The sequence below is a fragment of the Orycteropus afer genome, unplaced genomic scaffold (assembly GCF_000298275.1).
Source record: "Orycteropus afer afer isolate SDZICR_OR568_19922 unplaced genomic scaffold, OryAfe1.0 scaffold00208, whole genome shotgun sequence".
NCBI classification, from domain to species: domain Eukaryota; kingdom Metazoa; phylum Chordata; class Mammalia; order Tubulidentata; family Orycteropodidae; genus Orycteropus; species Orycteropus afer.
This window is the reverse complement of record NW_006921795.1, coordinates 1,285,281-1,299,017: the sequence shown is the minus strand read 5'-3', so window position 1 is coordinate 1,299,017 and position 13,737 is coordinate 1,285,281. Positions and strand designations below refer to the sequence as shown.

Below are 13,737 nucleotides of genomic sequence, written 5' to 3'. Positions count from 1 at the left end.
AGTCTCAGAACTCAAATTGAATAATAGTTTGTTTCTGTTGTATTGTATTTTTATTAGTATCTATTGTTTTTTAAATTGTGATTTGGGTGAGTCCAGAATATTTTCACAGGGAAAAAAAGGACAACAACATCCTAGGCAAGTAAAATAGAATACTAAATAAAACAAAGAATGTACTAAAAACAAAGGAATGTTAAAAATGGTTGCAGTGTGGCATCCAAGGGCCAGCACCACCATGCTGCAGTGAACCTGATTGTTACCCTGCCCCCCCATCCCTGCCCCAGTAGTTATCTTCCTCTGGTCAAATTTCCAGGTGGATGTCCCCAGAAGGGTTAGCCAGTATGTTCAAACCAGCATTTCCATCTTCATGGATGATGTTGTAAAAGGTATCATGGCCCAATAGATGAATCTTGATCAAGAGGAGGAGAATTAAAGAATGAAACTTTAAATTCTTATTGGAAACCAGATTTACTAGACATGTTGAGATTGGAGTGATTTCCAAATCTGTTTCTGCCAAATAACTTTTGAACCTGGAGTCAACACTATCCTATGAAGTCATCTTTAAACTAAACAATTCAGCTTAACTAGTAAAGAATATCTGTCTTGAACATTGCACCCTTTTAAAGAATGACTTATATGTGATTGAAATGCAACAGTAACTCTAAAGCACAGAGTATAATTTAAGTATAAGGGGCTGTTGTTGTTGTTATGTGCTTTCAAGTCGGACCTGACTCATCACGACCCCTCCTTGGGTTTCTAAGGCAGTATCACTATGGGAGTAGATTGCCCAACTTTCCTTCTGAGGAGTGGCTGGTGGGTTTGAACCACCAGCCTTCTGGTTAGCAGGCAAGTGCCTTAGGCACTGTGGTACCAGAGCTTCCAGTTTAAAGGGCGGAGAGTATAAATTAATGATGGTGAAATAGTAGGAGCAGAGATGGTAAGATTGGTGATACAATGTGAAGAATATAAACACCATCAATGAATTGTACATGTAAAACTTGTTGAGCAGGTGTGTTTTGCTGGTGTATTTTCACCAAAAATAAATAAAGGAAGGAAAGAATGAAGGAAAAAAAATGATAAAAGGACAAAAGATGGTACCATGAATCATTGTCTGAGAAATGCATAAGCAAGATTAAAGATTATTGTAGTACTTCTCAGAGTCTTTAATATAACTGTGATATTCTAAGAGGGGATCTATAAAAACTCAAAAATGAAACTCACTGCCATCGAGTTGATTCCAACTCATAGTGACCCCCTTTGGGTTTCCAAGGCAGTATATGCAAATATTTTTTGACATTAGAATTATTTTGAGGAAAGGCAGAGGCTGCTGGAGACAATATCACAGAAGCGTGTTCCATGGAACACATTTGAGAAATGCTGTCCTAGCTCCATGTCCTTTAGATCATGATAATTGCTGCCTTACTTTCCATACCCAAACATTCTAAGTGTGTTCCTTCTGCCTGGAATATTCCAGCTTCAGCTTTAGACAAGCTGCCTCCTTTTCTCTTTATTGTGGTCTCAGCTCAGATGTCCTCTCCTAAGAGGGGTTTTCCATGACCACTTGACAATGTCACTTTACAATATCTCCATCCCATAGCACTTAGACTATTTGAAAGGCTTACAGTGACTTATTTGTTAGGTTTTTATTGTCTGGTTCTCCATTACAATATAAGTTCATGTCATGAGAGTGCTGCTGTGTCCCCAGCCTTTAGATCTGGGTCTGGTACATAGTAGGTGCACAATTAAAGGAACAAATTAATGAATGAACATTGAACTTAAGTCTTTCTGTTAAACAGGGTGGAAGATCATGATGATCTCGTGCCAATATTTATGCGCCATGACACAATTCTGAAGGAAACCTATGGTGAATACTTCCTGGCTGAACTAATAGAGGCCCAAGATGAAGAGAATCATGCTGTTGTGTGTGAGGTTGGTGATTGATCCATCTAGAGATGTGCTTAGTGGGAGAAGCAAGAGTAAAGAGCCATGTCTCTCCTGGTTTCCCTGAGTGCCGACCACCATGGCCTCAACTTGTAGAGTGGCCACATGCCTGCCACATTCCCCATGCCCTTCCAGGTGGCACACCAGGTCAGTTTCTGAGCCAGGGCATCACCTCCTACTCTGTCCACAATGTTACTGGCTTTAGGTTACCTTTTGTGAGATCTTTCCAGATGTCTAGACTGGTCCAGATTCCTTGCCCTATACCTGGAGTAAGGCTAGAGATAGGGGGAAAAAAACAGAGCATCTAGAAGCAACAAGGGGCAATTCTCTGAGAACCTCAAGATCTCAGAGGCCAGAGGTCACAAGCTAGCATCTTGGTGGCTGGTGGTATTTGTTTGACTTGGAAAATGATTGATTTTTCTAACTTTGTATTTTGAATAATTTCACACGAACAGAAAACTTGTGAACATCCAGATTCCCTAAAAGTTAGTATTTCACATTCCCTTGTCATGCTCTTGCTCTTTTTCTATGTATGTATTTTTTTCTGAACCATTCGCAAATAAATTGGAGACATAATGCCCCTTCATCTAAGTTTTTCAGTGTTTGTTTCTTGAAAACAAGGATGTTTCTTTACATTACTGCAGTACAATGATCAAAATCAAGCAATTATAATTCATATTATATTATTATTGTATTATATAATCAATAGAACATACTCATATTTTACTTATTTTCCCAATAATGTCCTTTATAGCAGAAGTAGATAAAGATCATTCATTATCTTCAGGGATCAGGTGTCTTAAGTTTTTTGTAATCATCTCAGTCTATTGTGACAACACTTTTGAAGAGTAAAACCAGTAACCAAATCAGTTGTTATCTAGTTGACTCTGTTTCATGACAGCCACATGTGTGCCAGAGCTACATAAAGTTTTTAAGCCTGTGTGACCTTTTAGAAGCAGATTGCCAGATCTGTCTTTCAAGGCACCTCTGAGTGGGTTTAAACCACCAACCTTTCAGCTTGTAGTCAAACATTTAGCCTTTACACCAGTTATTTTGTAGAATGTCCCTCATTTTGGATTTGTCCAGTGTGTTTCCTTGTGATTTAATGTAGGTTATATATGATTAAATTTTGTTGAATTAGTGGCCAGCATTTAAAAATTGGGAAGGTGTGTATTAAATCTGGGATTTATAGTTTTTCTAGAAAAATCAGAAGGTCCAGCCATTGAGCTTTTATTTCTGCAGGGCCTGGTGAGCTAGAGCTTTGCATCCAGTGAAGGAGCCCTCAGTCCTACACGGGCCCACCTGGGCTTTATGGCCTCTTTTCTTGTGTCCCTGTTTTCTCCCAGCCTGTCTCCTGTGGGCATATCTGTTGTGACCACTGACTTAGGACATGTCCTCGGAGTATCTGAATTCCAGAGTGTCCAAGCAAGAAGCCCTTACTGAGATAAGAGGTAGAGATGAGAGTAAAAGACCAAACCCATATCCTTTGAGTGCCTGCTGTAAACCTTTAGATCCAAGTCCAAGGAGAGGGGTAAGAAGAGAGAAAAGATTACTAATGAGTCAGACTTAGTGTGCCTCAGCCCTAGGCAGTGAGCACGCAGGCCTGAGACTTCGAGGTGGCAGTGTGTATAGCTGCCAGTTCCTCACGACCCTCTCTCATCTACTACTTGCCTGGAGGCAGCCAACCAGGGCTGTCTTGCCTTATGTAACTTTAACTGGAGATGGGTTCCTTCTCTGCATTTGCTCCTGTAGGATGTGATAAATAAAATCCTAATCCCAATAGGAAAACATAAGTATATTGAGGTATCTTTAAGGTGGTAGTGTTAGTTTTGAGTCAGTTGAACTTAGGCTTCCTGGAGAATAGTATGATTTACGTGTACCCTCATTCTTCTTCAGTCATCCCAGTTAGAGCTTTGGGTGTTCTTCAGAGCTGAAAATAGAGAAATAGGGATATCCATGGGGCCCAACCCATTGCTAAAGAACAGCAAAACTCCTAGAGCCTGATGGTCAATAGGGAATTGTTGACTGTTTAGCTTTAGAAAGCACAGGACCACGACAAAGAGGGACTGGTTTATGTGTGTATGAGAAATGCAGGTAAAATGTCTTAAAGCAGTAGAATTGCTTCACTGATTATAAAACAGCACAGAATGCTCAGGCTACCCCCCACATTTCTGATCCCTGAGATCTGGGGTGGGCCCAAGAATTTGTATTTGTCACAAGGTCCCAGGTGATGTTGATGCTGCTGGTCCAGGAACCCTGAGAACTCTGTTTCCAAGGAATAAAGCCTTCCTCCAAATGGCTTGTTACTGACCCATGCACAACAAGGCCTTTGTTGAGAGCCTTAGGAATCGAGACAAAATAACAATTCACATGTGAGCCAGGATATTCTTCTTGCATCATCTGAGAAATATTGAGGCTATTCTTTATGGCAGCCTTTAAAAGAGGTTTAATTAAGATTGTTTTTGACAGTAAGATAATCTTATTTTAAATGAATTTTTGTGCTTGTATTTTACATATCATTATTAATAAACATGGATAGAGCCCTTGGATGCCCAGCCTATTTTCTTCAGAGAGTCCCAAGGTTCAGGCAAAAATGATCACAAATTATGATTTTTTTCAAGTGGATATTTGACTTTCATTTTAAAAAGAAGAACTTCATGCCAGTTAGTTGAAAAGTATTAAAATGTGGGAATTTAGCAGTTTTGCTTTTAGGATGATTTGTTTAGGGATCCAACATTCCTCCTACATTCATTTCTCATTATTTGCTTAACTTATAAAAATTGTCTTAAGAATCTATCTTTTCTCAAAACTTGAAATCAAAAGTTTTCTTATTTGGCTTACATCATCAATTTGAGGCTTTGTTCTATATTAGTGGCTCTCGACGTTGGTTGTGTATAAGAATCACCTGAGGGCTTTAAAAAAATCCCCATGCCAAAGGACTTGTATGCAAAATAAAGAGCTCTTACAACCATAGAGACACTAGGATTTAAAAATATAAAAATAGGCAAAGGATTTGAATAGACATTTCTCCAAAGAAGATACACAGATGACCAATAAGCACACGTAAAGGTGCTCTACATCATTAGTCAATGTTGTTGTTGTTGTCCCCTCCTTGGGTTTTTCTACGTATTGCTACGGAAGTAAATTGTGCAACTTCCTTCCCAGGAGTGGCTGGTGGGTGTTGTTAGGTGCTGTCAAATTGACTGACTCAAAGTGACCCTATGTACAACTGAATGAAACACTGCTCAGTCTTGTTCCAGCCTCATAATTTTTGCTATATCTGAGCCCATCATTGCAGCCACTATGTCAATAGAGAAATGCTAATTAAAATCACATTGAAATACGTTACATCTACTGTTGTTGTTGTTGCTAGCTGCCCTTCAGTAGGCCTAGACTCATGGAGCCTTGCTAAAATTTGTTTAGCATCACAGCAACACAAAGGCCTCCACTGATGACAGATAGGTGGTGGCTGTGCATGACACATTGGCAGGGAATTTTACCAGGTCTCCAATGTGGAAGGTTAGAATTCTAGGATGGTTATAATCAAAAAGAGAGTCAATAACAAGTGTTGGTGAGGATGTGGAGAAATTTGAACCCTTATACATTGCTTATGGGAATGTAAAATGGTGCAGCCACTATGGAAAACAGTTTGGCATTTCCTCAAAAAGTTGAGCATAGAACTATCATATGACCCAGGATTTTCACTCCTATGTTGGAAAAAAAAGTCTACATAAAAACTTGTACATTAATATTCATAGCAGTATTATTCATAATAGCCAAAAATGGGGAAAAGTTTAAATTTCCACCAGTTGAAGAATAAACCAACTAAATGTGATATATATATATATATATATATATACGCAAAAAAAACAAACCCACTGCCATTGAGTCAATTCTGACTCATAGCAACCCCCATTGGCTTTCCAAGTCTGTAAATCTTTACAAAAGTAGATTGTCTCATCTTCCTCCCATGGAGCAGCTGGTGGTTTGAACCATTTAGTTAGCAATCAAATACATTATCCACTGTGGTAGTTAAATTTGTATGTCAACTTGGCTGGGCCTGATTGAGTGACTGGGCAGCTAGTGGTAGTTATTCCCCATGATTAGACTGGCAATCAGCTGCATGATGTGATCTACCACAAGCAGCTGAGTAGCTGCATTTGGGATGTGGTCTGCTTCCTGTATGTAAGGAGAAGTCTTGGGGATAGTCTCTGGCTTAGGGCATGCTTGAATCCTGCATGTAGCTGTGTCATTGTTTAGCAGTCTGCCATGCTCTGCCAACCTTGGGACTTGCAGTGGACTTGAATGAATGACCTGCTGTGTAGTTGGGTAACATCAGGACTTTGCCAATTATTTGTCGACCTTGGGCTTGTTAACCTCAGCAGCCAGTAGTTGCCTGTGTGAAGAGATGCCTCTAGCTTCAGTGGGCTGGGAGCAGTGGGCAGAGCTGAAGCCCAAGGTTGAGGGGCTTTCACCTAGCCCCTAGAGCCTGGCACTTTGAACTCGGACTTCTATCTCCCAAACTGTAAGAGAATAAACTCCTGTTTGTTCAAGCCATCCCATTTGTGGTATATTCCTGTCAGAGCAGCACTAGGTGACCAGAACACTCACTATACCACCAGAGCTCCTTATGTATCCAAATAGTGGAATATATTTAGCCACAAAAAGGAATGAAGTATTGATACATGCTGTGATATGTTTCAACCTTGAAAACATGCTATGTAAAAGAAGCCAGACTGACATCCATTTCAGGAGGTGGCATATGATCTAGAACCAATGGTACTGAAGGAGGAAGTCAAAGCTGCAATGAAGGAATTGGCAAAGAGCAAGGCTCCAGGAATTGACGGAATACCCATTGAGATATTTCAACAAATGGATGCCCCATTGGAGGCACTTACACGGTTATGCCAAGAGATTTGGAAAACATCTACCTGGCCAACTGACTGGAAGAGATCCATATTTGTACCCATTCCAAAGAAAGGTGATCTCACAGAATGGGGAAATTATCGAACAATATCATTAATATCACACACAATTAAGATCTTACTGAAGATAATTAAAAAATGGTTGCAGCAGTATATTGACAGAGAACTTCCAGAGGTGCAAGCTGGATTCAGAAAAGGACGTGGAACAAGGGATATCATAGCTGTTGTCAGATGGATCTTGGCTCAAGGCAAAGAATACCAGAAAGATGTTTACTTGTGTTTTATTGACTATGCAAAGGCATTTGATTGTGTGGATCATGACAAATTATGGATAACACTGAGAAGAATGGGAATTCCTGAACACTTGATTGTACTCATGAGAAACCTGTACATAGACTGGGAGGCTGTCGTTCAAACAGAACAAGGGGACACTGCATGATTTAAAATCAAGAAGGGAGTGTGTCAGGGTTGTATCCTTTCCCCATACTTATTCAGTCTATATGCTGAGCAAATAATCCGAGAAGCTGGACGATATGAAGAAAAACATGGCATCAGGATTGGAGTAAGAATCATTAACAACCTAAGATATGCAGATGATACAACTTTGCTTGCTGAAAATGAGGATGACATGAGGCACTTACTGATGAAGATTGAAGAATACGGTCTGCAGTATGGATTATATCTCAATATAAAGAAAACAAAAATCCTCACAATGGACTGATAAGCAGCATCACGATAAATGGAGAAAAGATTGAGGTTGTCAAAGAATTCACATTACTTGGTTCTACAATCGATACCAATGGAAACAGCAGTCAAGACATTAGATGATGTGTAGCACTGGGCAGGTCAACCACAAAGGAACTGTTTCAAGTGCTGAGGAGCAAGGATGTCTTCTTGAGGACTAAGGTGCACCTGACACAAGCCATAATATTTCCAATTGCCCCATATGCATGTGAGAGCTGGACAATGAATAAGGAAGACTGAAGAAGAGTTGATGCTTTTGAGTTGTGGTGCTGGTGAAGAGTGGACTGCTAAAAGAACTAACAGATCTGTCCTAGAGGAAGTACAGCTGAAATGCTCCTTAGAAGTGAGAATGGCTATACTTTGTCTCACCTACTTTAGTCATGTTGTCAGAAGGGACCATTCCCTGGAGAAGTATGCCATGCTTGGTAAGGTGGAGGGTCGACAAAAGAGGGGAAGGCCTTCAACGGGATGGATTGACACGGTGGCTGCGACGATGGGCTCGAGTATAGCAGGGATCATGGAGCTGGCGTGGGATTGGGTGGTGTTTCGTTCTGCTGTGCATGGGGTCGCTATGAATCAGAAACGACTTGACGGCACCTAACAACAACAACTACATGTGCTGTCGAGTTGGACCTGATTCATTGCAACCCTTTGGGTTTCCGAGGCAGTATCACTACGGAAGTTGATTGCTCAACCTTCCTTCTGAGGAGTGGCTGGTGAGTTTGAACCACCAGCCTTCTGGTTAACAGTCAGTGCTTTAGGCACTATGCACCAGAGCTCCTTATTAATGAATACAAAAAAAAAAAAAAAAAAAAAAAGACCTCACTGCCATTGAGTGGGATCCGACTCATAGTAACCCCTCCCTGGGTTTCCAAGGTGGTATCACTATGAAATAGATAACCTTCCTTCTGAGTGGCTGGTGGGTTTGAACCACCAGCCTTCTGGTTAGCAGTCAAATGCCTTAGGCACTATGCCACTAGAGCTCCTATTAATGAATATAGAGTTTCTTTATAGACAATTGAAAGTGTCCTGGGATTAATAGTTGTAATGGTTGCACAACTCTGTGAATGTACTAAAGCTCACTGAATTGTATATTTTAAAAGGTACATTTTATGATAGCTGTGATATATTTCATTTTGAAAACCCTGATGTCAGGGATGCACCCAAACCTGTTAAATCCCTCTTTGGGGTGTGGGTGGGACCCAGGCTTCAGTACTTTTTAAAATCTCCCCAAATAATTCTAATTTGTGGTCAAGGTGGTGGTGCAGCACTTATCTACATGGTAAAACACAGACATCTGGTGACCAACTGGATGAATTTAGAGAGATGTGGGCATTAGTTTATGAAGGTGAGAGCTGGTCCTGAAAATTAGATTCTGAGTTACTAGACCATAATGGTTGTTTCTCCAACATTGAAAGTGTTTTAATCACTGTCATATAGGATTTTGGATTGTCCTTTAAGGACTGATTTCATAATATTCTCATTCTGCCTTTATTTCCAGGCTGATGATAAAAGGCAGAGTCAGGAAGCATTTATACCTAGCAGAAATGATATCTTTACATAAGGAGACAAAAACTACTGAGAAAGAAAGTGATTCATATAGACCACAATAAGGACTTTTAATGACCAAACTGTACCCATCTGATTGAATCAGGCCTTGCGTTTGGGGAAACCCTTTAATTCTTCAGTATTAAGGTGCTAGCTTCCACCTATACCAATTAATTTAGCACTTGTGAAAACAGCTACAGGACCTCTTCCCCCACATTCCTTCTTTTTCTTGCCATTCGTCACACTTTTTCAATGTGAATAAACATCAGAGAAAAGCCACAGCTGAAAATTGCAGTCCCAACACTGCTAGGGTCCTTTTTTTGTATCTGATGAGGCAAAAAGAAGTCCAGCCCAATCTCTGAGAGGCTGGGATGCCTCAGACACCAGAGGCTTCATGTGAATGAGTGGGCAGATCACATCTTGTTCAGTGGAAATGAAACTGTGGGCCTCTAGCAGGCCAGTTAGGATCTAGGAGTATATATCCAGTCTGACCTGAGCTTTATCTTTGTTTTCAATCTTCCAGGATCAAGATAAACTCTGTTACTGCTTTCCCACCAGCTTCCCTGAGCCCTTCTTCTCCCACCACATGGGCTTCCTAATGCTCACCCTTCCAGACACTGGTATGCTGGGGCCAGCTTGCTCTGGTTTGTAAGAACCAGTTGTTAAGTCTTCAAGAATGATTCACATTTTGTTAAACATAACCATTGTTTAAAATTAAGTTATATAAACTCACAGTGTAATAAATTGTCTAAAAATAAAATGAGTAAATACTCCAAACCTATCACCCCCTAATTATTTTGCTTTTTGTCTATGCTCTTGTTACTTATGTCTACGGAGTCTGGATAGTGGCAATACTATGTGATGGTCTGCTGCTGCACCACTCTTCCCAACTCCCTGTTCAGTGAACGGTCAATATCATAGCTTGATATTGACCGTGATGGGAGTATTTATACCACCCAAACAAACCTGTTGCCATCAAGTTCGTTCTGGCTCATAGCAACCCTATAGGACAGAGTAGAACTGCCCCATAGGACTTCTAAGGCTGTAACTTTTTACAGAAGCTGACTTACATATCTTTCTCCAGCCAGTGCTGGTAGGTTTGAACCACTGACCTTTTGGTTAGCAGTCAAGTACTTTAACCATTGCACCATCAAAGCTCCTCATTTATACCAGAGAAGTGGGCAAATGCTACAAATTGGGGCTTTTAATTCCCTGAATGCTAATAAAACATTTTACCAACTCACCACTACATTTAGGCAACCATGAGGTGACCAGAGATAACAGAGTAAAGTATATCAAGTTCATTTCTCCCCAAACCAGCATTAATGAGCCCTGCATGTAGAATTCTTAGGGGGTATGTGTGAGCTACATGGGAAACCCTTAACTTGTTAAAATATTCATAAACTGGACTTTCTATGGCTTGTTAAACTACTTTGGAGGAGTCTTGAGCCCCTGTTTTTGCTGTAAGTTCCTTGCCCTAACTTTATCATGCCTTTCCTTGACACCTAGTGTTTACTCCAAACAGAGATTTAAAGTAAGGGACACTGGAGGTCTAGGAAGGCTCCTAGATAAAGATAGGCAGAACATCTTCTTTGGCCCCTTGCAGGGCTTGTGCAGTCGTGGCCTGAGTAGGTACCACTAACCTGTGGGCAAGGGAGAGCCTGCCAGGTCAGCAGTGTCCTTGGCAGTAGGTCAAGAGGATCAAGGCCAATAATGGTAAAAATGAGAGCAGAACCACTGGAATATCACCACTCAACAGGATAGGTGACTGCAGAGCTGTTTGGATGCTCTCTTTGGATGGATATATATATATATCTCCACTATACAATGTACATATGTCTATAAATGTGCCTGTTTGTGAAGACAGGGCCACTGTACACAGGGCTTTTTAGTGATTTAGATCACTAGATTTTATGTGTTATTGTGTAGATCTTCACAGGAAAAATAAGGACAGTAAAACTTACAGTTTGACATTACAGGATAAAATAGTTGAAGACACCTTTGTGTTGGCAAGCACCTCTGTCACCTGGAAGATAGATCACAGCTGGCAATAAAGTAAAAAGTTTATTAAATCAATTCATTTTGCCTGAATACACATAAACACACACAGACGTGTACACAAGGTGCATTTTAATGCTCCTGCAAATTCATATTGAAGACCAGCGTTTCTCCATTCAGAATAGTTATTTGAGAGAAACACAGAAGAAAAAGCAGATACTTCTGCAGTATACCTTTGCTGTGTTGTTTGTAGTCTATAATTGTGAATTTTCTTGAGTTGTCACGACTCTGAATGAATGATGGGGGTATAACAGGTTGTAGAATTGGAGAACGTTAATTCTTTGTTCCTAATGACAAAACATATTTTTCTCATTTTCATCAGAATGTGTGATCCAGGCCATTTGAAATCAAATTCCAAACATAATGAGCCATTAGTGTAATAGCTCATTACTAATACATTCTTATCATGCACATGCAGCCTGCCATGCAGCCAGCAAAAGGTATTTTAGGCCATCGAAGTTTTGTTGTGCCAATGCGGCTGTAGATTAGAAGGACATCTCTCTGTGAAACAAGATGGATGCCAATTTTCCCTGCCGAGAGTGAGGCTGGCTGCCTCTCTGTGCACATATGGTAGATGGATTGGTTAATCAGCATCTGCTGAGTCTTGGGCCTAAAATTAGAGAGAATCCAGGCAACTGTGACTATGCAGCCTTTGTTCGCAAGTGCAAACAAGACAAACAATCACTTGTTATTTGGGTAAAAATTAAAATGTTTACTTTGGATTTTTATTAAAGTGTCAATAGCTTTATAAAACAGCTGTGTAAATTTAGCTTTTTTACTGCAAGTATCATTTTGAGTGGCCTATAAAGCAAAAAAATATGCATGGAGAATTTAATTTTTTCAAAGTTACTCTTGTATTTCAGCATTAGGGAGAAAATAAATGGAGTCACACATTTCTTTTTCAAAGACATGTTTGAGAACAAATGCTTTGTGGAAGACTAATTTGAGAACTAATAGTTTAATACGTATTTTTTTTTTTTATCATTGAAAATCCTGCTCATTAATTATTGTAGCTTGATTGTCTGTTTCCGAGACTGATCAGATGGGCACTGCCGGATGGCCAGTCTTACTGAGAACTGTGCATCGTGGAAGGAAGGAAAGTACTCAGAAGGGCTAGGCTTACAGTGGGATAATGACGAGGCATCAAATGGAGAGGATACACAACAGGCAAGGAGATTGTCAAGGCAAAGAGGGCAAGTGTTCAGGTCCAGGAATTTTCCCTCAAGAACTCTCTGGCATCATCCCAAAGTTCTTGAACCACCTCTACGATTATCTAGGGTGGTTGTTCATTGAATATTTTTTTGAGCATCTTTTATGTGCCATTATGCTGAACACTAGAGCATAAAGGACACTTCTTCATCTCCTAAATATCTCAAAATGACTACCAAACCACCAACAGACCACATATCGTATGTCAGTGTAAGTTTCAAGATGAGAATTCAGTTGAAGTCTGATGGAGTAATGAGGTGTTTTGGTGTTTTAGGTGGAAGGCATAGCTGTTGGGTTCATGAGTGTGTGCTCGAGAGTGAATATGCAACTACTGCACGAGTGCTTTGACTTGAGGCCTTTCCATGGACTCTGCAACCCACATCCTGATGATATCCTGGAGCCACCACGAGAACTAAGTGTCCAAGGAAGTAAAGGTGCAGTAACTATTGCAGTAATGTGTAAATTAAAGCTGTGCTTACATCTTCATAAGTGACAGAACTAGATGAAACATTTGATACTGCCTTCTCCAATCCCCTTAAAGGAGTATTTCCCAAAGTTAATAATTTAGCCTGTGTAGTCAGAAGTGCAAGGTATAGTTAGACATAGGGGTCTTTGCAGCTTAAGATTTTCCTGAATTCAAAATATATTGGAAATTGCATTGTTAGTGTAGACATAAATTATGGTTAAATAATTGCTAGCATTTCAGAAGTGGACTGTTTCTCACAGCTACAAACCCTAAGTATACTAAGTGAATATTTCCAGTTAAGAACTCAGGAAGTTCTATATGCCTGTAAGTTTTAATCTCATCAGTTAGTAGTTCTGTGTTTGTGTTTGACAAATGATTATGCAGTAGTTGTTGGTAACTTGCTCACCTTATTTCTAGCTATATGAAATAGTTAAATTTATTTTAGAATATTGTCCATATCAAGATTTTCACCAAGAGAAGTCAGGATTTTCACAAAGTTGGGTAATTCTCAAACTTTGGTGTTTTAATTTAACGAGGTCTTACTGCATCCACGTGTATCATTAACATTGAGACTTTGGATTCTTATGTTAGACTAATGCAGGCAGGCAAGTGGCCTTGAGTATTTTTATTCACTTTTCTAATCTTCTGGTTTTTCTTGTAAAATGAGGATAATAGTAATATGCCCCCACAGGGGAGTTGTGAAGTCTTTCAGGGATCACCCACATAAAATGTGTTATGCAGTATCTTTTTTTTTTTTTTTTTTTAATTGTGATTTGGGTGAAGGTTTACAGAGCAAATTCACTTTCCATACAGTGGTTCACATATACTTTGTCTCATGACATTGACCAC

General features: G+C 39.9%; 1 protein-coding gene across 1 annotated transcript in view; it reads left to right on the top strand.

Moving 5' to 3' along the window:
- CFAP61 (cilia and flagella associated protein 61) overlaps positions 1–13,737 on the top strand; it is a 722,434-nt gene that overhangs the window by 51,321 nt on the left and 657,376 nt on the right. The window contains exons 6-7 of the mRNA XM_007948197.1: positions 1,794–1,926; positions 12,697–12,856. Coding sequence (XP_007946388.1) covers positions 1,794–1,926; positions 12,697–12,856 — 293 coding nt within the window. The remainder of the gene's footprint in view (positions 1–1,793; positions 1,927–12,696; positions 12,857–13,737) is intronic.